Raw genomic sequence first — 25,241 nt, 5'->3', positions numbered from 1 at the left:
CTTCCTGACCCATTTGTGAATCTAAGCAGAGTGGTTACACGCGCACTTCTCCCCGCCTGCATTCCTCCTAGTAATGCCGGGGATGGGTCACAGGCCTGTGCGCCCACGGGCTCCAGCACCAGACAGACTCAGGTTCAAACTCTGCTTCCATCGCCCCCCACGCCCCCATTTAATGCCCTTGAGCCCTAGAATAGCTAACTTGTGATGGGGACTTTCCACCACATGTATATCTGAATATACAGGGTGGCTTCTCCCCCCACCCCTTATGCCTTGGAGAAGAAATGTCAATTTGTATTTGAGCCTTCCCAGAACCAGGGCTACTATCTCAGTGACTTTATTCTGAACAAACGAGTTGCAGAAAAAGAGGCGACGTGGAGCCCCAAACACTCCCATTCATCGCATTGGATTCCTTTAGCTGTGCACCTGAAAAAGTGAAAACCGTGAAAAAGAGGAAAAGCAATTAAAAATATGAAAAAAATCAAACTGCTATCTCAAACACAACAGACATTTTAACTCCAAAAATGCTGTAGGCTCACAAGAAAAGTAAGCTGAAGTAGGTGCTCCGTGTTCTTCTTTCTTGCTTGATTCCCGGGGACCAGGGAGATCTCCAATCAGCACCTGTCTGGACCGAGAAGAGGAGCCAGGGCTTCCCACAGTGGTTTCCAAAGCCAATTGCCTTTAGTTTCATCTGATCAGCAAGAAATTTAACATGGTCCACTACACACATGGACTTTGTAATAATAAATTCTACACGTACGCGGTTGTACCACTGTATCATGTACATGAGGTAACAGGTACCAAAATAGAAACGATAAAAAGGATTGATGGAAATATAAACTGAAGTTCTTAAAAAAAAAAAAGCAAAGAAATTTAACCCAGATTTATCATTCCTGGGGAGGTGGTCCCATGGTTTCAAGTGGTTTCAAGGATTTCTTTAAAAAGCCGTGCAATAAGTGATCTATAGGAAAGAGCAAGTGTACACCCCTGGGCTAGGAGCAGTGACAAATGAGTCCAGCTCGCCTAAAGTCAGCACACGAGCCCTGTGGCTTTAGATATCATACTGAAAATATGCCAGAGCAACATTCATAGATTTTTAAAAAATGCTGTAAGTCAAGTGGCTCAGGAGTAGAACCTGACGTGTCCTGACAGCTCTATAGGTGATAAAAAGGCTGGCTCTCGTCACAACGGACACGTCCAAGATGCATATGAAAGGTCTGAATGAAACAGCTCCGTGAAACAGGAAAGAGGAAAAGAGCGATATTTCTCAAAGAATATGTTACATCATACAATATGCGACTTGAAATAGGCTTGGTGTAGCTCAATGAATCAACTAAACCCATCACTAGGCACTTGACGGTGTCATCTATATGCTCAGAAGTTTATAGAGCGAGCCATAAAAGAATCTCTCCTTGGGAAAACGAGAGGTCAGCTCTCTTGGTATTCCACGTTCCCTAGAACAAACTTTTGGGACTTTGATCCTGTCTGACAGATGAGGAAGCTGAGCTTAGGGTATTTGTGGTTTGCACCATGTAGTAAGAGGCGGTCAGACACCTGCGCAGACTCAGTGACGATCTCACAGTAGGACCATCAACTGCCAATTCACGGGGATTACAGGGCAGCGTATTGAATGCATGTGTGCAGTAAGCACACGTGTGCAGTAAGCGCTCCATAAATGCTGGTCCCTCTGGACGTTCTCGCTCCACCTTGCAAGAGACCTGGGGCAGGCAGGTGGATTCCCCTCCCGCTGCCTCAGTTTCTTCCTCCGCCCGCGGAGGCGCGGTCCCGAGGCTGGCCCGCCCTCGGGGAGGGAGCACGCGGCGCCCTGGGTGCTCTGAGCAGTGGGCGGCGCTGGGCCCGCCTCGGGGCCGGGGGTGGGGCGGGCCGGGGCGCAGGGGGCGGCCCCGGAGGAGTCACGTGGCGCGCGGCCGCGGCCGAAGGAGAAGTAGCAGCGCCCGCGTCGGAGGGCGTGCGCGGCAGGGAGTGCCCGGAGCCTGGACAGCGGGCGGCTACGCGCGGGACCCGGAGCCCGGACCCGCGGCGGAGGCGCGGCCAGGTGAGTGGCCGGGTCGGGCGGGGGCGCCCGGGGGACGTGCGCCCGGGGGACGCGCTCCCGGAAAGCCGCGTCCAGGGCGGGGGTCCTGCGTGGGACTCAGCTGGCGCGGGCAGGGGTGGGGCACGCCGCCCGGCCCCCCGCTCGCTGTGCCCAGCGTCCGGGCGGGGACGGCCACTTCCTCACCCCTGACCGGCGCCACTCCGTCGGTTGATGCCCCGGGGCAGCCCGGCTTTGAATGGGAACCGGAGGAAGCGGCGCGGCTTGCGGTCGGGGGTTCGCGCCAGCGCCTGAGTTCTAGGCTCCGGTGGCCCTGGGGGTCCCGCGTGGAGTCGGGCGTGTTTCCTGGCCACCTCTGTGCCCACGGCTTGTGGACTCCAGGCGCCGGCCGGCCCCTGGCACTTCCTCGCACTACACAGGTGGTTGCGGCTGGGTGGGTGGCGAGCGATACCAAGGAAGGCGCAGCCCCTTGCCCTGAGAGATTGGAGAGTTTTCGGGGGATCCAGGGTTCCCTGTCCTGCCCCACAGTGGTGTGCATAAGTATGTTTGTGCGACTGTGCGTTTTCCTGGTTATGTTGTGGAATCGTGGAGAGGTGGTTACCCCCACAGCAGAAGAATTCGAGGGAAAGACGAGCGGGGTGTGCACTCATGGGGAGGGGGTGTTGGCAGCTGGATTCCAGAGGGGGCCTGGGATGGCTCTTCTAGCACCCTGATCTTGAACTAGAGTAAGAAAGTGTGGGCTGGGCGGGTGGGGGTGACTCGCACGGGAAACAGGTGGCCTTGTCAGTCAACGTAATTAGAATTTCGGTTCCAGCTGTGTAACCTTGGGCACGTCGAAGACTCTCTGAGCCCCAGTTTCTTCCCCTGGATACTTGGGCCACCCAGGCCTGCATCCCGGGGCTATATGCAGAGTTGGGGCTCATCTGCCACTTCTTGACCCTCTGGTTAAGGGCCCTGCGTGGGGGCCCTGGCCAGCATCCGCAGCTACAGCCTTGCAGGCAGTCTTGAGTCCCTGGCCATCCCAGGCAGTTCTTTTTATTAGAGACGAATGCCGAGTGTGCACCACTGCAGGGTTCCCTGATGCTCAAATTGCCTAATGATGCTCACCCCCTTCCACCCAAGCTTGTGAAACTCCTCTGGAGGAGGCAAAGCCAGGACCCCCATAAATGGCCCTTGGGCTGAGTGGAATTGGTGGAAAATTGAAAATGAGAAAACTTTTGAAACTGTGTCTTCACTTAGAAAACGCTAAAAACTCAAAGCAGAAAAGCTCATCCATTATGTTAGCACTTAAATCAGTCGTAAGCTGATGGTCAGACCCTTTACCTTCTCCCACTCTCCAAAAATAACCATTCCTCCTAGGTTTATAAGCAGACAGCCTTTAAAAAAAAATCATTAAACAATTAATTTATTTTAATTGGAGGCTAATTACTTTACAATATTGTAGTGGTTTTTGCCATACATTGACATGAATCCGCCACGGTTGTATATGTGTCCCCCATCCTGAACCCCCCTCCCACCTCCCTCCCCATCCCATCCCTCAAGGTCATCCCAGTGCATTGGCCCTGAGCGCCCTGTCTCATGCATTGAACCTGGACTGATGATCTATTTCACATATGGCAACAGACAGCCTTTTTAAACATGTAATAATATTTATTAGTTTATAACTGTTTTTCATCTGCCTCACAAATCTTTCCAGATCACAGTACTTGTAAATCTTCCTCCTTCTTTTCAGTAGCTACTGAACATTCTTTAATGTGGGCTTCCCTGGTGGAGAAGGAAATGGCAACCCACTCCAGTATTCTTGCCTGGAAAATCCCATGGACGGAGGAGCCCGATAGGCTACAGTCATGGTCGCAAAGAGTCGGACACGACTGAGCGATTTCACTTCACTTCACTTCACTTCACGGGTGGCTCAGTGGTAAAGAATCTGCCTGCCAATTCAGGAGACATGAGTTTGATCCCTGGATCAAGAGGATCCTCAGGAGATGGAAATGGCAACCCACTCTAGTATTACTGTCTGTGAAATCCCATGGACAGGGGAGCCTGGTGGGCTACAGCTTGTGGGGTCGTAAGAGTCGGATGTGACTGAGCAGCTAAACAACAATTCTTTAACATGTGTGTCCCGTCATGTAAGGGATACCGCCCCCCCCAACCCATTCATGAGCAGCTGAATTGTTTCCTGTTCTTTCCTCTTACAGATAATTTTGTGCATTTTTCTGCACAATGCTGGATCAAAGCAGATGCATGTTTTACGTTTTAATAGATGCTCGCAGGTTGCCCCCCCCCCCCCCCAAAAAAAGTGCAACTAAGGCACACCCGTACGTGCCATGGCTGACCCTGCTGAGTTCCTCCAGTGAGAATATGAGTAACCCTGTTTCTGCAGGTGGGTGTGACATGCAGTGGTAACACCCCTCCTGCCCTCAGAGGGGCTGTCCTCTCTCAGGGATGCGACTGTGCCAGGTGTCCAAGAGAATTGGCTTGTGGGATTTTGTATGAAATCCTGCCCTGCTCTGACTTGTGCAGAGAGCCTTAAAGAGAAGAAAACTCTCCTGTTTCCTGGTTCTGGGTCCTTGCATTATTTTTTTTTAAATCTTTATTGGAATATAGTTGACTTAAAATGTGTTAGTTTCTGCTGTACAGCAAAATGGATCAGTTATATATATACACATGTGTTATGTGTGCTCAGTCGCTTCCGTTGTCTCGACTCTTTGCCATCCTATGGATTGTAGCCTGCTAGTCTCCTCTGTTCACGGGATTTTCCATGGCAAGAACACTGGAGTGGGTTGCCATGTCCTCCTCCAGGGGATCTCCCCGACCCAGGGATCGAAGCCATGTCTCCTGCCTTGCAGGCTGATTCTTTACAGTTGAGCCACTGAGGAACCCCATATATATATACATATATTTACTCTTTTTTAGATTCTTTCCCATAGAGGTCATTACAGAGTGTTGAGTAGAGTTCCCTGAGCTATCCGGTAGGTCCTTATTAGTTACCTCCTCTGTGTATAGTAGTGGGCATGTGTCAATACCAGTCTCAATCTATGCTCCCCTTTCGCCCAGGAACCATAAGTTTTCTACATCTGTGACTCTTTATTTGCTTTGTAGATGACTTCATTTGTCCCTTATTCCACATAAAAACGATGTCATATGATAATTTGTCTTTCCCAGAAGTTTATTTCAAAGAGGAGAACATGAAAAGTAGGATCTTATTAAATCTCGGCCTCATTTGTGTTTAACACCGTAAGTCATTTTATAAAATTACCCAGGGAGGATGAGAAACAGGAACAAGAAAGGGATTTCAAGCCTATTTCATTTTTTTTTTTTTTGAAAGCAGAAGCAAAATAGAAGTTGCCGGTGATGGCTAGTGCCCTCCTCCGGGGTCAAGGCCTTGGAGACCTTGTCTTAGTTGCTGAAGCGTTGAACCCTGAAAGCCCGAGTTGGGAGCTGGTGGACTTTAGTGGTTGACTCCAGGGATCTTGTGGCCGTAAGGATGCTTTCCTGGTTCTTAGAGAAGGACATGAGAGACTTGATGTTTATGGTTGAGCCAGTCCACTGGCTTCTGAATGGGGAGTGACCAGAATCCTGGGAAGGTTAGTGCAGGGCCCTCCCAGAGTCAGAAAGGACCGAGGGTCGTGCTTCGAGGTCGGCTGGCTTACGTGGCGGTGTTGTGAGAGGTGGTATGTTTCCTATTTGCGCCCTGCTGCACCTGGGAGTGGGGAACTCGAGAGCATTGTCCTGCTTCTGACACTTTGCAGCTGTGTGACCTTGGATGAGTCCTTTGATATCTCTGCGCGGTTAGTTACTATCTGACCAGATTGTGAATTCCAGAAGGGGGTTGCTGAAGGAGCAGGGGCATGGGGTTCCCATCCTGATGTTGCCACATGTCTCCATGACCTTGATCACGTGATTTCACCTCTCAGGCCTTGAGTTTGCAGCGCCAGTATTTCTGAGATAAATGAGATGAATCTGATACGGCAGGTGCAGGCACCCGGGAGGGCCAATGAACAGCAGGTTTTCCAGGGCGGAGACCGGCCTCAGGCCCCTTGCTCGTCCCCTGACCTGGAATAGGGGGTGGTGAGGCGGGAGGCTCGGATCAGGCAGGGTTCCTGCACACCCTTGGCCCCTGGGCTTTTGTTTTAGCCAGTTCCTTCGACTACAGCACCGTCCCCTTCCGCTTCATCTCTTTTAAAGATTGGATTCAGATCTGTCTTCCCCTAGAAGCTTCCTCTGAGCACTGTTAAGTTCCCAGCCTCACCTTAGACTCAGCTGGGGACCGCTTCCTGCTGCTCCCTTGAGACCCCCACGTCTCTGCTTCTGCAGAATCATGGAGCTGGCGTTTCCTGATGGGTGGAGAGCAGGTGTAATTCATGACTTTATTGCTGGGCTGTCAGCACACCTGGGAGGTGCCCCGGCTGTGGGTGGAGGGTAAAGGGGGCAAAGGACAGGGCCCGGGCCCGGGCCTCACCCCTCGTTTGCGTGCAAGTCCGCTGTCCATGCCTGTCGTGGAGGTGACCCTTGGTTAATGCTTTGATCAGCTGGCCGATTAATATCAGCGGAGGCCCTGCTAGATGCTGTTTGTGTTGTTGTTCAGTCGCTCGGTCGTGTCCAACTCTCTGTGACTCTGTGGACTGCAGCACGCCAGGCATCCCTGTCCTTCACCATCTCCCGGAGTTGGCTCAAACTCGTGTCCATTGAGTTGGTAATGCCGTCCAAGTTCTTATCCTCTGTCATCCCCTTCTCCTTCTGTCCTCAATCTTTCCCAGCATCAGGGTCTTTTCCAGTGACTTGGCTCTGTGCATCAGGTGGTCAGAGTATTGGGAGCTTCGGCATCAGTCCTCCCAGTGAATATTCAGGGTTGATTTCCTATAGGATTGACTGGGGGCTGTACAAACATTGTGGGGTCTAGTCCATCCAGAGCCCCTCGAGGGTGGTGTTATTCCCATTATACAGCTGGAACAGCTGAGGCCCTGATTTGGAGCAGCTTGGCACAGAGGTTGTGGGGAGGCCCAGGCAGCCCTGGCTGAACACCCAGCTTCTCTGCGAAGTAAGAACTGTGGGAGCCTAAAGGGGTTTGGAGGTGGGGACGAGATAAGAAAGATACAGGGATAGAGACGCAGGTGTAGAGAATGGCTGTGGGCACGGGGGAGGAAGGGCAGGGTGGGACGCCCTGAGAGAGCGATGCTGACACGTACACTCCCTACCACGCGTGGAATGAAGAGCTCGTGGGGCACTGCTGCGGGGCACAGGGAGCTGAGCTCGTGCTGACCTCCAGGGGTGGGGTGGGCTAGGGGGTGGGAGGGAGGTCCTAAAGGGAACGGATACATGGAATATGCACACGTGTGCCTTCTCAGTCGTGTCTGACTGTGCGACCCCATGGACTGCAGCCTGCCAGGCTCCTCTGTCCATGGGATTTCCCAGGCAAGAATACCGGAGTGGTTTGCCACCTCCTTCTCCAGTGTGTGGTACACGCATAGCTGATTCACTTTGTTGTACAGCAGAAGCTTACACAACATTGTAAAACAACGATACTCCAATATATATATATATATATGAAGACTGAGTGGGAAAGGGGGAGAAAAGATACAGGAAACGGTGGACAGTAACAGGAGCTAAGCCTGACCTGTGTCCTCCCCGTTGGCAGGTGGAATCTTATCCACTGCACCACCAGGGAAGTCCCACTCTTGTTTTGTTTTTTTTTAATTCATTAATTTTTAATCGGAGGATAATTGCTGTATAATACCGTGTTGGTTTCGGCCACACATCAACATGAATCAGCCGCAGGTGTGCCTACGGCCCCTTTCACTCTTCTTCTTAAAGCATCCTTTTGATTCCTGGTCTCAGAGTTCACTCCAGGGTCTGGGGTGGGAGCAGGCGGCCAGAGTGACCCACGTGTATAAGACCCCTGGAGGGAGCAGGGAAGCAGGGAGACCCACTGCTTTCTGGGTTTGCTGGTGGGCTAGATGTGGGCGTAAGAGGAGCCAGACAAGGGAGGCTCTGAGATCTGGGAAGCTGTGACTGTTCAGGAGGATGAGGGGTCACCAGGGACACCCCCGGAAGCCGAGCCGCACACCAGGTGCTGCGCTGGTGGCTTCCTGACTGTCCCGGTCAGAGTCGGGCTCCCAGGGGTCACGCGGCCTGCCCAGGGCCACACGGTCAGCGGGAGCCTACACGCGGGGCTGCCGGGCCCTGCTGTTTTCTGCCCTTTCTGCTCCATTTCCATGCAGAGGTCTCCACGGACCCATTTGGAAGGTTTTTCTCTATTCCCAGCTCCACTCGGGAAGTAAAGGGGTGGTTCGAAGTCTCTGGGTGGGTGTCGGGGTTGGGGACAGGAGCCAGCCTGGGCTTCTTTGGCTATTCAAATATTCTACAGCATAAAGCTGCGTGGGGAGGGAGAGGTGGCGGCCAGGTTGGGGTGATTTGGTTATTCAAAGCCGGGATAACGGTTGGGTCACGGAGATCAAGGGCTCCACCCACACCTTGCTTCCATTTAAACGTCTGAGCGGCTGGTGAGCCCCCCTGCCACCAGCGCCTTCTCCCCAAGCTCATCCTGATGGGCATGAGACAGGTTTTGGCTTCTGAAGCTTCCTCCTGTTAACCGAAGCCCGCTCAGTTAACTGAAACCAGTTCCCCCTTGCTTTCTCCCTCCAGCCTCCTTGTTCACCCGCTTCCTCCTCGCCTCCCCCACTGGGCAGCAGACGACGGCGAGCACCATGGCCAACGTGGACACCCTCCCGGAGTATGAGAAGAGTCAGATCAAGCGGGCCCTGGAGCTGGGCACCGTCATGACCGTGTTCAGCTTCCGCAAGTCCACCCCGGAGCGGAGGACCGTCCAGGTGATCATGGAGACGCGGCAGGTGGCCTGGAGCAAGACGGCCGACAAGATCGAGGGCTTCCGTGAGTACCTCTCGCCTCCCCGCCCGGGCAGTGGGCCCTGCAGCCGTCGTTGGTTCGACACCTTCTTCTGAAAAGGAAAAGTGGCGTCGCTTTGTCTGGGTCTCTGATGGGGTTTGGGGCAGGTGGGGGATGTCGGCCAGGAAAGCCCTGGTGAAGGAGCGGAAGCGTGCGTGGGCCAGCTTGGAAATGACCTCCAGACAGCTCTCCTGGGCTGCTGGGGGCTGAGCGCACCATCTCACGGCATCGGGGACTGTTCGGTCTGCGTTGATGGTCAAGCCGTGTGCCCTCTTGAGGGCTCACTGGCCAGAGCTTGTGGAGTCATCGCTTGGTAGCCAGATGTGTGTTTTAGTGCAGACAGCAGAGTGAGAGGCCTGTGCTTTACTCCATGTGGACAGAGCACATCGCTGAGTGTGTGGAGCCCTCCAGTGAAGCTCTGCTCCGAGTGGAGGCGGCTTCTTTTTTCCTCCCCCCTTACGTTGGGCAGTGGGTTCAGATCCTCAAGTTCCTAAGCCCCCTTTTTCACTCAGAGTCCAGAGACTTAAGCAATGTACAGTTGCAGAGACTTGCTTAAATGAGTTTTTATTGACTTCTTTTAAATTGAGAAATTAAAGCATACACTTGGGGGAAAATCAGACAATTCATAAATGAATGTCTCTCTTCCCCAGTCCCACCCCAGGCTCCAGAGGCCAGCTCCTACCCAGGTTCTGTGGTCTTCTAGATGTATTCTGTGCTTGCGTGACGTGTGTGTGTTGTTTTTTTACACAAATAAGTACCTACTGCACATACTTCTGCACTTCGATTTCTTTTTTAAATTTAATAGTTTTCTTTAAAACATTTTTTACTTACTTCTTTATTTTTGGCTGTGCTGGGTCTTCGTTGCTGCCTGGACCTTTCTTTGGCTGTGGCGAGCTGGGGCCACTCTCTACTGTGGTGTGCAGGCTTCTCCTTGCAGTGGTTTCTCTTGCTGTGGATCTCAGGCTCTGGGGCGCGGGCTTCAGTAGCTGTGGCCCCCCGGCTCTAGAGCAGAGGCTGTATAGGTATGGTGCACGGGCTTAGTTGCTCTGAGGCACGTGGGATCTTCCTGGATCAGAGATTAAATCTGTTTCTCCTGCACCGGCAGGCAGATTCTTTACCACTGAGCTGCCAGGGGAAGCCCCCTGGTAGTTAACCATTGAGGTGGTTTCTTATCAGCATATTGATCTGCCTTTTCCTTTCATCGCCACATAGCATTCTGGCTACAGTGTGACAGTTTAACCCCTAGAGATGGACGCTTTGGGTTTTTCCAGTCTTTTGCTATTAGCTGTACATGGATTCTTCTCTTCTTTTCCTAGCAGATTTATGGAGATACAATTCACATACCTTATAATTCATCCATTCACAGATTGGTATACTCCCAGGTATGTGCAGCCACCACAGTTTTTAGAACGTTTCATCACCCCTAAATGAAGCCCTGTATCCTGCAGCCATCCATCTGGCCCTCCTCCACCTCTCCTGCCCTAAGCAGCCTCTCATCTCCTTTCCATTGCCCTGTTCTGGACACTTCCTATGGAAGGAATCACACAGTGTGTGGCCTTCTGCGACTGGCTTCTTTCACTTAACAGAGCGTTTCCCACGTTTTCACGATCCATCCGTGTTGTGTGTGTCTCAGGACTTCATTCCTTTACGTGGCCGGGTAATATTCCGTTCTACAAATATTCCACAGTTTGTTGACCCGTTCATCTGCTGATGGAAATTTGGGTTGTTTGCTCTTTTTGGCGGGTATGAATCCTGCCGCTGTGAGCTTTCGTGAATGAATTTTTGTGCGGCTGTGTGTTTTCGTTTCTCCTGGGTGTGTGCCCAGGGGTAGGGCTGCCCCTCAGCCAATGCAGGAACTTTGTTTGATCATTTTAGGAACCCCCCAGACTGCTTCCCAAGTGGCCGCACTATTTTACATTTCCACCAGCTGTGTGTGGGGGTCACCTTTGCATTATTCTTTCATGCACGCAGGTTGCGTTTATCTGAAGGATAGCGTCCTCCATGTGTAATTTCTGAGTTAGAGGGCACGAGTTATTTTTAACTTTAAAGGACGGTTGGATCACATCCCGTAGAAGCTCCTGAGCTGGTGGGGGCCCCTCTAGTTCTCCACATCTCCTCCCACACTGCCATGGGGTTCTGAACTTGGCGGTTCACAGGTGGACTCTGATAGTGTGACATGGCTCTTTGGTTTCTTTTATCATGAGCGAGACTAAATAGCTTCCCAAAAGGTTTCTCCTGACTCTGGAGCCAAGATGACCTTCAACAGCACTGAGCCAGAGGGCCTGCTTTGACAGTGCCCGGCCTTCCCCCTGATTTTGTTTACATTGGCCTCAGACCTCCCAGGTGGCTCAGAGACCTGTGGCAGCTGGGGCGGGGGCGGGGGCCTGCAGGGGCAGGACAGGCCCAACGGTAAACACAGGTGCCCCCCCCGCACTGAGAGCGGATGGCCGGCCCGTGTCGGCCAGCTGGCCGAGCGCCAGAAGCACCTGGTGAGGGGCATTTGAAGGTGTGCAGGCCTCTGGAGCTTTCTCCTGACGGTCCTGATGGTTGTGAGACAGGGTTTTGCTTCCTGAAATCCACACCCTATGGTTCTCCCTGGTTACCCCTAAGAGCAGTTCCTCCTCCTCCTCGGGGTGGCCAAGGATGACTGTCATTCACCAGGGTGGTTGGGATTCAGTATTTTAATGAGCTTCCCAGGTGATCCTCATAGCTAGCCAAGTTTGGTAGGTACTGCTCTAGCAACTCCCTCCTCCCACTCACTCGCCGTCCTCCCACTCCCCGTCCTCCCACCCGCCCGTCCTCCCACTCTCCGTCCTCCCACTCCCCGTCCTCCCACCCGCCCGTCCTCCCACTCCCCGTCCTCCCACCCGCCCGTCCTCCCACTCCCTGTCCTCCCACCCCTCCACCCTCCCCTCCTTCCAGCCTTCCTTCTTTCCTTCACCGGTAGCTTCCCTCCCTCCTTGCATCTATCCACATTTGAATGCCTGCTCTGCCAGGCACTATTCTAGGTGCTGGAGATAACGGCAGTCATTGAGTTAGACCCCAGTCCTCACAGAGCTGCACTATTGGATTAGGTACAGGCAGCGTGGAGCCTGACCCCAGCAGGGTTTGATGAGATAGGCCACGTGAGCGTAGGCACGTTCCATCCCCTGCTGAGATCCGGTTCTCCTGTCTGCAGAATGGGGACGATATTGCTGTCCACGCACAGGGTCACCGCTGCGAATGAACAGATGAGTCGCTGGATCAGAAGGCTGAGCACGGGGTGCAGCCCTGGACCGGTGCGAACTGCTGCTTTTGTTTTTGCCGTTGTTGTGGGTGACGAGCGGCGGCCAGCCTGTCCAGGGCAGCAGAGTCTTGCTTAGGTGTTTGGACTTTCTCCGGAGAGCAGTAGGGCTCCACTGAAGGGTTTTCAGCCGAGGGGTGGTGTGAACACCTTTGTGTTTTTGAACTGCACTGGCGAGCCTATGTGAGATGGCTGTGTCGTGTTTGTAAAGTGACACAGAAGCCGATTTGGGGGTAAATTGCTTTAAAAAGGTGCTCTCCTGACCACCTAGAGAGAACAGGCCTTTGAGCCCTGGACGGGGCCACTCAGCACCTCATTTCCAGCCTCTTGATATAGAGGTGGTGTCCTGGGGGCCCCAGCTATAGTGTTGCCTTAGGGGTCTGAGTCAGCAGGAGCCTGCAGGTTACTGCGGGGTCTGCAGAAGACAGCACCCGTGTGTGGCTCTGGGGTCATTGGAGGTGGCCTCTGGCCTCTGGACAGGTGTCACAGCCTCCTGTGTGGGCCTGGGTGAAGGCAGACGCCCACGGGTCTCACTGTGCACAGCAGGGAGTGGTTCTCAGCCGGGCGATCCCATCCCACCCACACGGGGGCATTCGGCAATGCCTGGAGATACTTTTAGTCCTGGTTATTTGGAGGGGGTTGCTTCTGGCATCTAGCAGGTTGAGGCCAGGGGTACTACTAAACATCTTACAATGCATAGGACAGCCCCCACCCCAAATAATTATCCAGTATAGAATTGTAAGTATAGAAACCCTGGCCTGGGGACTCCCCTTGTGGTCTGGTGGCTAAGACTCTGCACCTCAATGCGGGGGTTGTCATTGTTGTTTAGTTGCTAAGCTGTGTCCAGCTCCTTTGCAAGCCTGTGGACTGTAGCCCACCAGGCTCCTCTGTCCTTGGGATTTTCCAGGCAAGAATACTTGAGTGGATCGCCATTTCCTTCTTCGGGGATCTCCCCAACCCAGGGATCAAACCCACATCTCCTGAGTCTCCTGCGTTGGCAGGCAAATTCTTTACCACTAAGCCACCTGAGAAGCACAATTCCTGGTCAGGGAACTATATCCCGCATGCCACGACTAAGCCCTGGCACAGCCATATAAAATTAAAAGAAAATGTTAAAAAGGAAGAAGAAAAAGTGTATTTCTTCCTGAAAAATTAAGAAACCTTGGTCTGAAGTCATGTGTTTGCTTTGCTTAGAACCGTAAAATGTCACACATTCCCCCTTGGACCGTGTCATGACGGAGCTGTTCCATGTGCAGTGCCACGCCCATATTTGCCATCATACTGGGCCCCCAGTTTTGCTAAGAGAGAGGAGGAAGGGATGGGGTCCCTGTCCTGGAGGAAACAGGTGAAATCCCACAGATAGAGGAGCCTGGTGAGCTTTAGTCCATGGGATGGCAAAAGAGTCAGACACGACTTAGTGACTGAACATCAGCAACAACAGCTGGGTGGTTCTTCTCTCTGTGGCCTGGACTGAGGTGGTACTCAGCTGGCATGGCCCCTGGTCTGGAAGTTTCCAAAATCTTTGCTCCTGTGTCTGGTGCTGTGGTGATGATGGCCGGTAGCCCGGACTCAGCTGAAAATGTTGGCTGAGCACCTACTGCGTGGCAGTCCCAGGGTCATCGGGCTCCTTACACGGTGCCTGGTATCCCCCCGGGATGTGTGTTCCAAGAGTCACAGGGCTTCTTGTGACCTAGCCTGAGAAAGTCACTTGTTCAGGTCCGCGGGGCCAGCTCAGGTTCAAAGAATGGGGAATCTCCTCTTGGAGAAGATGAGACCTGCCCAGGTGGGGAGAAAGTTGACAGCAGCCACCTTGGTGCCAAACGACCACAAGGACACCTGGACTCTGGGTCCAGGCTCATAGTTCAGATCCCCGCTCCACCACCTCCTAGGAGCTGTGTGATCCGAGGCAGGTTTGCTTGACCTGTCTGTGCCTCAGTTTCTCTGTTGGTCAAGTGAGATGACAGTCAATGAGATAAGGGTGAGAAGCAAGTGGATTTTATTTAAGTAGGTTTTTGTATGTATTTATATATTTTATCTGTATATAAAAGGTGCATATTTTAAACAGTAGGAGTCCCAAGGCCTGGCTTCTGACAAAGAAGATGAACTTCAGCCGGACACTCACGTCTTGGCCATCATTCTCCTGTTGACTTTCCGAGGCCGCTGGGCAGGATGGTGCACTGGGTTCCCTCCTGTGTGGGCCTCCTGCCAGTCTCTGGGTGTGGGGCGGGAGCTTGTGCTGGAAGTCCTGCCTCTCTGGTTTTTCTTTCCCTCTGGGCGCTAGGGGAGCAGACTCCAACTAGAAGGGAGTCCGCCGGAGCACCTTCCTGAGGTGAGCTTTGGGGTCCGCTGGCACCTTGTCCGCTTGGGAGCGTGGCCTGGGACGTGTCCTGGGAGCCACAGTGGTGCCGCCTGCCCGCGGGGTGTGGACGGGGCTGGTTGTGTGATGAGCCAGCTGTGAGGCATGGACCATGTCCATCTGACTGGATGGGCGCTGTTCTCAGGCTTTCACTTCTGTGTGTGCACATTTTCTCTATCTGCTTATTTTCGGCAAGTGGTGGCTGTCTGTGAGTGAGGGGTGCTCACAAACAGGGGCTGTTCTGCTTCCCTAGTATTAGGCTCTTGGCTTGCCTGCCTAATAATAAGTGCATGATGACGATGGTGATGATGTTGTTGGTGATGAGGGCCGCCTCTGAGTGCTCTCCGTGTCCTAGTCTCTGTGTGGATACATCACGCGTCACTGCTCTTTAAATCCTCACAGTGACCCTGTGAGCAGGAACCATACCCACTTTATTTATGAGGAAACTGAGTCCTGGGAGACTCGGTGACATGCCCAAGGCCACACGGCCAGGCAGGGGCAGCGCCCCAGTTTGCTTTCGTTCTACCTGCCTTTTGGAGTCTCGTGTCTTCTGTTCTGCGTTGCCTTCTCCTCCTGTGTGATCTCAGAGATGTCTGAGTTCTGTATGGGGTAGTGGGGCACCCTGCTGTGGACCGAAGGAGGATGGCCTCACTCAGCCTTTGTTACAGCAAGAGGGAAGGCACTGATTCCTTCTTCTCACAGAGGACGTGCCCTGCCCGGTGCTGCGATGCCAAGGGCAGGACACTTGAGAGGTGCCTGGCTAGCTGGAAGCCAGACGTGTCTGCTGGAGCCCCCACAGTGGGGACGAGTGTGGACCCAACGGGGGCGCTGAAATGGGCTCGTCCTCTATCTTGCCTTCTTCTGAGATCCATCTTTGAGCTACTTATCCATTTAAGAAAATGAGTATTTGGCAAAGTTCTTATTTTAACAATGTGTTTTTGAAACTGGAGCAGGTGTTTTTTCACCGGCATTTTCCATCCACAAAATCCATTGTCTGAAAGTGGTCCCCGAGCTCCATCAGTCAAGTGTCCCATCAGAAATAAGGTTCAGCCAGTACTCCCAGTGTATTACAAAGCAGTGGTTATAGGTCCTTGTTGATGTAGTGTCGTATTAATCTCAATCTCCTAATTTATCCCTACCCTCTTTTTGCCCTTTGATAGCCATAGCTTGTCTTCGGTGTCAGTGACTCTGCTTATAAATAAGTTCATTTGTATCATTGTTTTGATTCCACAGATAAGGGATAGCATATGATACTTGTCTTTCTCTGTCTCACTTCACTTAGTATGATCATCTCTAGCTCCATCCATGTTGCTGCAAATGCCATTCAGTTCAGTCCAGTTGCTCAGCCATGTCCAACTCTTTGGGACCCCATGAACTGCATGCAGCACACCAGGCTTCCCTGTCCATCACCAACTCCCAGAGCATGCTCAAACTCACATCCATTGAGTTGGTGATACCATCCAACCATCTCATCCTCTGTCATCCCCTTCTCCTCCTGCCTACAATCTTTCCCAGCATCAGGGTCTTTTCTTTGAGTCAGTTCTTCACATCAGGTAGCCAAAGTATTGGAGTTCAGCTTCACCATCAGTCCTTCCAATGAATATTCAGGACTGATTTCCTTTAGGATGGACTGGTTGGATCTCCTTGGAGTCCAAGGAACTCTCAAGAGTCTTCTCCAACACCTCAGTTCCAAAGCATCAATTCTCTGGCACTAAGCTTTCTTTATAGTCCAACTCTCACATCCATACATGACTAATGGAAAAACCATAGCTTTGACTAGACAGACCTTTGTTGGCGAAGTAATGTCTTTGCTTTTTAATATGCTGTCTAGGTTGCTCATCAGAGAAGGCAATGGCACCCCACTCTAGTACTCTTGCCTGGAAAATCCCTTGGATGGAGGAGCCTGGTGGGCTGCAGTCCGTGGGGTCACTAAGAGTCGAACACGACTGAGTGACTTCACTTTCACTTTTCACTTTCATGCATTGGAGAAGGAAATGGCAACCCACTCTAGTGTTCTTGCCTGGAGAATCCCAGGGACAGGGGAGCCTGGTGGGTTGCCATCTATGGTGTTGCACAGAGTCGGACACGACTAAAGCGACTTAGCAGCAACTTAGCAGCAGCAGGTTGCTCATAACTTTTCTTCCAAGGAGCAAGCATCTTTTAATTTCATGGCTGCAGTCACCATCTGCAGTGATTTTGGAGCCCAAGAAAATAAAGTCTCTCACTGTTTCCATTGTTTCACCATCTATTTGCAAATGGCATTATTCCATTCTTTTTTATGACTGAGTAGTATTCCAGTGTATATGTGTGTTTGTGTGTGTGTGTTTGTGTAGGGGAATTAAAGGATTAAATGAAGTAATTAAAGAATTAAATAAAATAATCCCTATAATCTGCTCTCAGTCACACAGAGGAGACAGGTGCTCAAGTAGTCACTGCTCTCGCCAGCATCAGACATAAAGGGAAATGGCGTTGTGGGAAGGATGAGGTGGACTGTGAGAGTGTCCGTTCACATAATGAAATCGTGTTTTCCTGCATCCACATGGGTCGTCCTGCTCCCCTTCCCAGGTACCAGTTGTCCACGTGGAGCCTGCTGGTGTGAGGAACAGAACTGGTGTTTTTTTCCCTGACACTGATACAGACCTACCTGTCTGCCATTCAGCTGAGGAATTGGTTTCTATGACCATTCAAGCATTGTCTTCTGTCCTGGGTGATGACCACTTGACATCCTTAGAATTCATCCCTTTGTTGTTATTTTTTAAAAATGTATTTGGCCATGCTGTGTGGCATATGGGATCTTAGATCCTTGACCAGAAATCACACCCGTGCCCCTCGCATTGGCGGCTCAGAGTCCTAACCGCTGGACCACCAGGGAAGTCCCTGGTCCCGTCTTTGACTTAGCAAACACTCAGAGGATTGGGGTGTGTCGGATATGAGCCTTGTCACTGGGGACGCCGGGTGAGTGGGACGGTGGGGCCCCAGAGGAGCTTACGGTGTCACAGGAAAGACAGAAGAGGCCAGACTAAGCACTCAGGACTGTGTGGGATGCCAGGGAAGGAAGAAGCAGAGCGCATGACAGAGTAACCAGCAAAGAGCGCAGTGTTAGGAGTCAGGCCTCAGGGAAGCATGTCCATGGAGGTGACGTTTGAGCTGAGACTTGAAAGTGATAAGGGAGCCGTGGGAAGCTCTGGCCAGGGCCTGGGGGGAGCATTCTTGGCTGAGGGCACAGCAGTGAAGCTTCCATATTCGTCTGGGTAGACGAATGGCAGTGACAAATGTCTTCTTCTTTAAAATTACTTTTTAAATTTATTTTTAATTGCAGGATAATTGCTTTACAATATTGTGTTGGGTACTGCCATACATCAGCGTGAATCAGCCACATGTGTCCCCTGCCTCTTGGACCTCCCGCCCCATCCCGCCCCTCTCGGTTGTCACAGAACCCTGGTTTCAGCTCCCCGAGTCACACAGCAAATCCCCACCGTCTGTCTGTCTCACGCCCTTTGATGTGCATGTGTGCCTCTGCCGCGCTCTCCGCTCATCCCAGCCTGTCCTTCCCCTCGGCCCACAGGGCAGTTCACCGCATCTGTGTCTCTGTCACTGGCTGCACACAGGTGCATCAGTACCACCTCCCTAGACTCCGTTTGTGTGTTACTATATGACATTTCTCTTTCTCTTTCTGCCTTGCTGCACTTTGTATAATAGGCTCTAGGTTTGTCCACCTCGTTGGGACTGACTCAAGTGCATTCGTTTTTCTAGCTGAGTAACATTCCATTGTGTATATGTACATAATTTCTTTATCGTCTCATCTGTTGATGGACATCTGGGTTGCTTCCATGTCCCAGCTATTGTACATAGTGCTGCAGCAGACGTTGGGGTGCATATGTCTTTTTCAGTTATGGTTTCCTCAGGGCATGTGCCCAGTAGTGGGATTGCCCGTTCACGTATGACCTAAATCAAATCCCTCATGATTATACAGTGGAAGTGAGAAATAGATTTAAGGGTCTAGATCTAATGGACAGAGTGCCTGATGAACTATGGAATGAGGTTCGTGACATTGTACAGGAGACAGGGATCAAGACCATCCCCATGGAAAAGAAATGCGAAAAAGCAAAATGGCTGTCTGGGAAGGCCTTACAAATAGCTGTGAAAAGAAGAGAAGTGAAAAGCAAAGGAGAAAAGGAAAGATATAAGCATCTGAATGCAGAGTTCCAAAGAATAGCAAGAAGAGATAAGAAAGCATTCTTCAGCGAGCAATGCAAAGAAATAGAGGAAAACAACAGAATGGGAAAGACTAGAGATCTCTTCAAGAAAATCAGAGATACCAAAGGAACATTTCATGCAAAGATGGGCTCGATAAAGGACAGAAATGGTATGGACCTAACAGAAGCAGAAGATATTAAGAAGAGATGGCAAGAATACACAGAACTGTACAAAAAGATCTTCATGACCCAGATAATCATGATGGTGTGATCACTGACCTAGAGCCAGACATCCTGGAATGTGAAGTCAAGTGGTCCTTAGAAAGCATCACTACGAGCAAAGCTAGTGGAGGTGATGGAATTCCAGTTGACCTCTTTCAAATCCTGAAAGATGATGCTGTGAAAGTGCTGCATTCAATATGCCAGCAAATTTGGAAAACTCAGCAGTGGCCACAGGACTGGAAAAGGTCAGTTTTCGTTCCAATCCCAAAGAAAGGCAATGCCAAAGAATGCTCAAAGTACCACACAATTGCACTCATCTCACACGCTAGTAAAGTAATGCTCAAAATTCTCCAAGCCAGGCTTCAGCAATACGTGAACCGTGAACTTCCTGATGTTCAAGTTGGTTTTAGAAAAGGCAGAGGAACCAGAGATCAAATTGCCAACATCCGCTGGATCATGAAAAAAGCAAGAGAGTTCCAGAAAAGCATCTATTTCTGTTTTATTGACTATGCCAAAGCCTTTGACTGTGTGGATCACAATAAACTGTGGAAAATTCTGAAAGAGATGGGAATACCAGACCACCTGATCTGCCTCTTGAGAAACCTATATGCAGGTCAGGAAGCAACAGTTAGAACTGGACATGGAACAACAGACTGGTTCCAAATAGGAAAAGGAGTTCGTCAAGGCTGTATGTTGTCACCCTGTTTATTTAACTTATATGCAGAGTACATCATGAGAAACGCTGGGCTGGAAGAAACACAAGCTGGAATCAAGATTGCCGGGAGAAATATCAATAACGTCAGATATGGAGATGACACCACCCTTATGGCAGAAAGTGAAGAGGAACTCAAAAGCCTCTTGATGAAAGTGAAAGTGGAGAGTGCAAAAGTTGGCTTAAAGCTCAACATTCAGAAAACGAAGATCATGGCATCCAGTCCCATCACTTCATGGGAAATAGATGGGGAAACAGTGGAAACAGTGTCAGACTTTATTTTTCTGGGCTCCAAACTCACTGCAGATGGTGACTGCAGCCATGAAATTAAAAGACGCTTGCTCCTTGGAAGGAAAGTTATGACCAACCTAGATAGCATATTCAAAAGCAGAGACACTACTTTGCCAACAAAGGTTTGTCTAGTCAAAGCTATGGTTTTTCCTGTGGTCATGTATGGATGTGAGAGTTGGACTGTGAAGAAGGCTGAGCGCTGAAGAATTGATGCTTTAGAACTGTGGTGTTGGAGAAGACTCTTCAGAGTCCCTTGGACTGCAAGGAGATCCAACCAGTCCATTCTGAAGGAGATCAGCCCTGGGATTTCTTTGGAAGGAATGAAGGTAAAGCTGAAACTCCAGTACTTTGGCCACCTCATGCGAAGAGTTGACTCATTGGAAAAGACTCTGATGCTGGGAGGGATTGGGGGCAGGAGGAGAAGGGGATGACAGAGGATGAGATGGCTGGATGGCATCACTGACTCGATGGACATGAGTCTGGGTGAACTCCAGGAGTTGGTGATGGACAGGGAGGCCTGGCGTGCTGCAATTCATGGGTCACAGAGTCGGACACGACTGAGCGACAGATGTGATCTGATCTGATCTGATGGTAGCTTTATTCCTTGTTTTTTAAAGTAATCTCCATACTGTTATCCATAGTGGCTGTATCAACTTGCATTCCCACCAACAGTGGGAGAGCATTCCCTGTTCTCCACACCCTCTCCAGCGTTATTGTTTGTAGACGTTTTGATGATGGCCATTCTGACTGGTGTGAAGTGGTACCTCGTTGTAGCTTTGATTTGCATTTCTCTGATAATGAGTGATGTTGCGCATCTTTTCATGTGTGTCTTAGCCGTCTGTGTGTCTTCTTTGGGGAAATGACTCTTTAGGTCTTCTGCCCACTTTGTGATTGGGTTGTTTGTTTTTCTGGTATTGAGTTGCATGAGCTGCTTGTATAGACAAATGCCTTCCTGATATAAATGTTTCACTCAAGTCGTGATCTAGTGGGATTGGGGGTCTTGTGACACCACCATCCCCTAAGGCGCCTGAGGCCACTGCAGGACCCTCTCTGTGCGGCCAGCATGTGGGGTAAGAGGAAGAGTGGAGGATGGCTTAGGACATTCTAGGGGGTCAGGCCTGGAAACAGTGTGCCTCTTCCCTCCCGCCTTCCGTTGACCAGAACTTAGCACAGGACTGGCTGCAGAGGAGGCTGGGAAATGTGGTCTGTTGTGTGCCAGGCAGGATGGACATGGGCGTGGTGGGCGTCACCCAGGCTCTTCACGGCCCCTCATTTTGGAGGATGCAGACGTGGCTGTAGCCCCACAGATGGCTCAAGAGTAGAATGATTGTAGGAATTTAGGGACTCCTGCAGGAATTCAAGGGGAGTGCAGAGCCTTTGCACTGAGCCTCCTGGGAACGGAGGTGGTGGCATTGAGGTCTCTCCCATCCCGTTGTGGTGGAAACCGCTGTGGTCATGACGTCTACCTGTACAGACGGGCCTCGTTAGCCCTCTTAGGTTTCCTTGGAGCCGCAGTTAGACCGTCCCCAGCAAAGCCCTCCACCTTGACTCTGTCGCCCCATCAGCAAAGGCTTAGGTTTCCCAGCCTCCCAGTGATGGATGCCCGAGCGAGGCCTCCAAAGGCTGGGTCTTCTGAGCCAGCGCATGAGGCTTGGCTGCCTCTGAGAACAGTGTCCTCTCCAATCAGCTTCGATGTGGAGGCTGGATTAGGTGGGTCTCCTGCTGGAGAACACAGTCTGGCTTCTTCAGTGCTTCTGGGTGGAGGTGGGTCCCTGTTATGGGTGGACTGTGTCTCCCTTCCAAATTCAGGTGGTGAGGCCCTAACCCCCAGGCCCTCTGAATGTGGCCTTATTTGGAGATCTGGTCAGTGCAGAGGTGATTAACCAAGATGAGGTCTTACTGGCACAGAGTGGGCCGCTAATCCCATGCGACTGGTGTCCTTGTACAAAGAGGACAGGACTCCCCTGTTGCTCCAGTGGTTGAGGGTCCGCCTGCCAGTCCAGGGGACAGGGGTCTGATGCCTGGTCTAGGAAAAGCCACACGCTGTGGGGCTACTGAGCCCATGCACCACAACGACCGAGCCCGCCCTCTGGAGCCCACGAGCCGTAACTCCTGAAGCTCTGGAGCCTGTGCGTCTCGTCAAGAGAAGCCTCCACAGTGAGAAGCCCACTCATCACATCAAAGAGTAGCCCCCACTCCCCAAAACTAGAGAAAGACATCATGTAGCAATGAAGACCTAGCACTACTACTACTACTACTGCGAAGTCGCTTCAGTCGTGTCCGACTCTGTGCGACCCCATAGACGGCAGCCCACCAGGCTCCCCCGTCCCTGGGATTCTCCAGGCAAGAACACTGGAGTGGGCTGCCATTTCCTTCTCCAATGCACGAAAGTGAAAAGTGAAAGTGAAGTCGCTCAGTCGTGTCCGACTCTTCGAGACCCCATGGACTGCAGCCCACCAGGCTCCTCCGTCCAAGGGATTTTCCAGGCAAGAGTACTGGAGTGGGGTGCCATTGCCTTCTCCGGAAGACCTAGCACAGGCATAAGTAAATAATTTAAGAGGATGTACACACAATATTAAAAAAAAAAATTAAGATCATGGCATCCAGTTCCATCACTTGATGGCAAACAGAAGGGGAAACAGTGGAAATAGTGAAAAACTTTATTTTCTTAGGCTCTAAAATCACTGCGGATGATGGCTGCAGCCATGAAATTAAAAGACACTTGCTCCTTGGAAGAAAAGCTATGACAAACCTAGACAGCGTATTAAAAAGCTGAGAGATATCACTTTGCCAACAAAGGTCCGTACAGTCAAAGCTACAGTTTTTCCAGTGGCCATGTATGAATGTGAGAGTGAATGAGGGAGTGAAGTCGCTCAGTTGTGTCCGACTCTTTGTGACCCCATGGACTGTAGCCTACCAGGCTCCTCTGTCCGTGGGGTTTTTCAGGCAAGAATACTGGAGTGGGTTGCCATTTCCTTCTCCAGTGATTGTGAGAATTGGACCATAAAGAAGGCTGAGCGCCGAAGAATTGGTGCTTTTGAACTGTGGTGTTGGAGAATACTTGAGAGTCCCTTGCTGCAAGGAGATCAATCCAGTAAATCCTAAAGGAAGTCAACCCTGAATGTTCATTGGAAGGACTGATGCTGAAGCTCTAATACTTTGGCCACCTGATGTGAAGAGCTGACTCATTGGAAAAGACCCTGATGCTGGGAAAGACTGAGGGCAGAAGTGAACAAGAGAGGATGAGATGGTTGGATGGCATCATGGACTCAATGGAAATGAGTCCATTGAGGATTGCTGGCATCACCAGAAGCCAGAAGGAAACTGGGGAGTTGTTTCCCTGTCACAGCCACAGAAGGAGCCACCCCTGCTAACTCCTTGATCTGAGCTGTGAGACAGTCCGTTCCTGTTGTGGAAGACAGTACGTTTTTGGTTGGGGCCATTTTGCTGCAGCAGCTGTAGCACGCCAACACGCTGCCCTTTAAGGGGCCCAAGGGACGGGAAGAGTGGTAAGCTTGGCAATTGATGTGTCCACGTGGCCGCAGAAACCATGGACAAGCTGGACTTTGTTGGAATTTAAGAGCCCTCACTTTCTATTCCAAGTGTCATCTTATTTCCCAGCTGTGAGGGTGTGAGAGGCAGCATTGTATCCTGGTTAACTGTGGGGACTGGAGCGCCTCCTTGGGCTTGAATCCTGACCCTGTGGCTTGGGCTGGAGACTTCCCACTCCGTGCCTCAGCTTCCTCACCTGTAAAATGGGGAGAACGAGAGCGCCCAGCTTCGACGGTCTTCAGGAGGATCAGATGAGCTCCTGAAGGTGAAGCACTTAGAAAGGTCGGAAAGGGGAGTGCCCCGTGTGCTTTGCTCTTGTTGTCAGTGGCTCACGCATCTTCCTCATCTCTTGGGGGCACGTCCCTTCAAGTCTGTCCTGCAAGTCACCAGCCCCCAGCCCCACCCCAGAGGACGCTGTGCAAGTCTGGTTAGTTGTGGTCCATCCAGTTCTCCCACACACACCCTGGGAGTGTGGCCGGGATTCTCTTTCCCTCTGGGTTGTTGGGGATCTCAGTGTCCCCGCCAGAAGTCCATCTGGCTGTTGGAGAGGAGAGGACAGGAGGAGGGGGCAGCTGGGCTGTGGACATATCTGCTCTGAGAAGCCCGAGGCCGCCCCGGGAGCGGCTGAGGGCAGGGCCAAGCCCTGGGAAGGCAGATCCCGGATCTCTTATGCATGTCAGACTAGGAGAGGGAGCTGTTAGAAGCCATCCTCTGCTGAATCCTTCAGGAAAGACCCTCCTGCTGCCACACCTCGGTCTAGCTTAGCTGTAAGTGAACATTTTTGCATGTTGGGCTGATGAAGTAACATGTCTTTTTTTCATCTTGGGAGAGACCTAAGCACTGTGCACGTTGAAGTTGAAGCCAGAAATCTTGGTATCGACTGTCCCTGCCCCCCCGCAATGCCTGGCCCTGGAGCCAGGCCCCCGGTGGCTGTCATCCCAGGCAGTGAGCTCCCAGAGGCAGGGACCCATTGATTCTGCCCACCAGGAGGAGTCCCACTCCTGGGCCACACCTGACCTGTCATTGGTGCTTCCCAGAGATCAGTCAGCTGGCGAGCCAGGAAAAGGCCCTGGCTACCGGAGATCAGCCCTGGGATTTCTTTGGAAGGAATGATGGTTCTTTTATGTCTGCGTCTCCATTGAGCCATGTGCTGTCACTTCAGTCGGGTCCAGCTCTTGGTGACCCCATGGACCTTAGCCTGCCAGGCTCCTCTGTCCATGGAATTCTCCGGGCAAGAATACTGGAGTGGGTTGCCATGCCCTCCTCCAGGGGATCTTCCATTGTGTCTCCATTCCTGCCCTGCAAATAGGCTCATCAGTACCGTCTTTCTAGGTTCCAATTATGTGTATTCCAAATATATGATATTTGATTTTCTCTTTCTGACTCACTTCACTCTGTATAATGGGCTCTAGGTGCATCCACCTCATTAGGACTGACTCAAATGTGTTCTTTTTTGTGGCTGAGGAATATTCCGTTGTATGTGTGTACCACAGCTTCTTTATCCATTCATCTGTTGATGGACATATGTTGCTTCCATGTCCTGGCTACTGTAAACAGTGCTGCAGTGAGCACTGGGGCACACGTGTCTCTTTCAGTTCTGGTTTCCTCCGGGTACCGCCCAGTAGTGGGATTGTTGGATCACGTGGTAGTTCTATTCCTAGTTTCTTAAGGAC

At 51.5% G+C, this 25,241-nt stretch overlaps 1 protein-coding gene across 1 annotated transcript in view; it reads left to right on the top strand.

The window, feature by feature from the left end:
* Positions 1-1,946: 1,946 nt before the first annotated feature.
* PLCG2 (phospholipase C gamma 2) overlaps positions 1,947-25,241 on the top strand; it is a 159,991-nt gene continuing 136,696 nt past the window's right edge. Inside the window, exons 1-2 of the mRNA XM_027513943.1 lie at positions 1,947-2,053; positions 8,696-8,941. Coding sequence (XP_027369744.1) covers positions 8,758-8,941 — 184 coding nt within the window. The 5' untranslated portion in view covers positions 1,947-2,053; positions 8,696-8,757. The remainder of the gene's footprint in view (positions 2,054-8,695; positions 8,942-25,241) is intronic.

This window comes from Bos indicus x Bos taurus, chromosome 18 (assembly GCF_003369695.1).
Source record: "Bos indicus x Bos taurus breed Angus x Brahman F1 hybrid chromosome 18, Bos_hybrid_MaternalHap_v2.0, whole genome shotgun sequence".
Lineage (NCBI taxonomy): Eukaryota > Metazoa > Chordata > Mammalia > Artiodactyla > Bovidae > Bos > Bos indicus x Bos taurus.
Note: the sequence above shows the minus strand (reverse complement) of the source record. Positions and strands in the feature narration are given on the sequence as shown.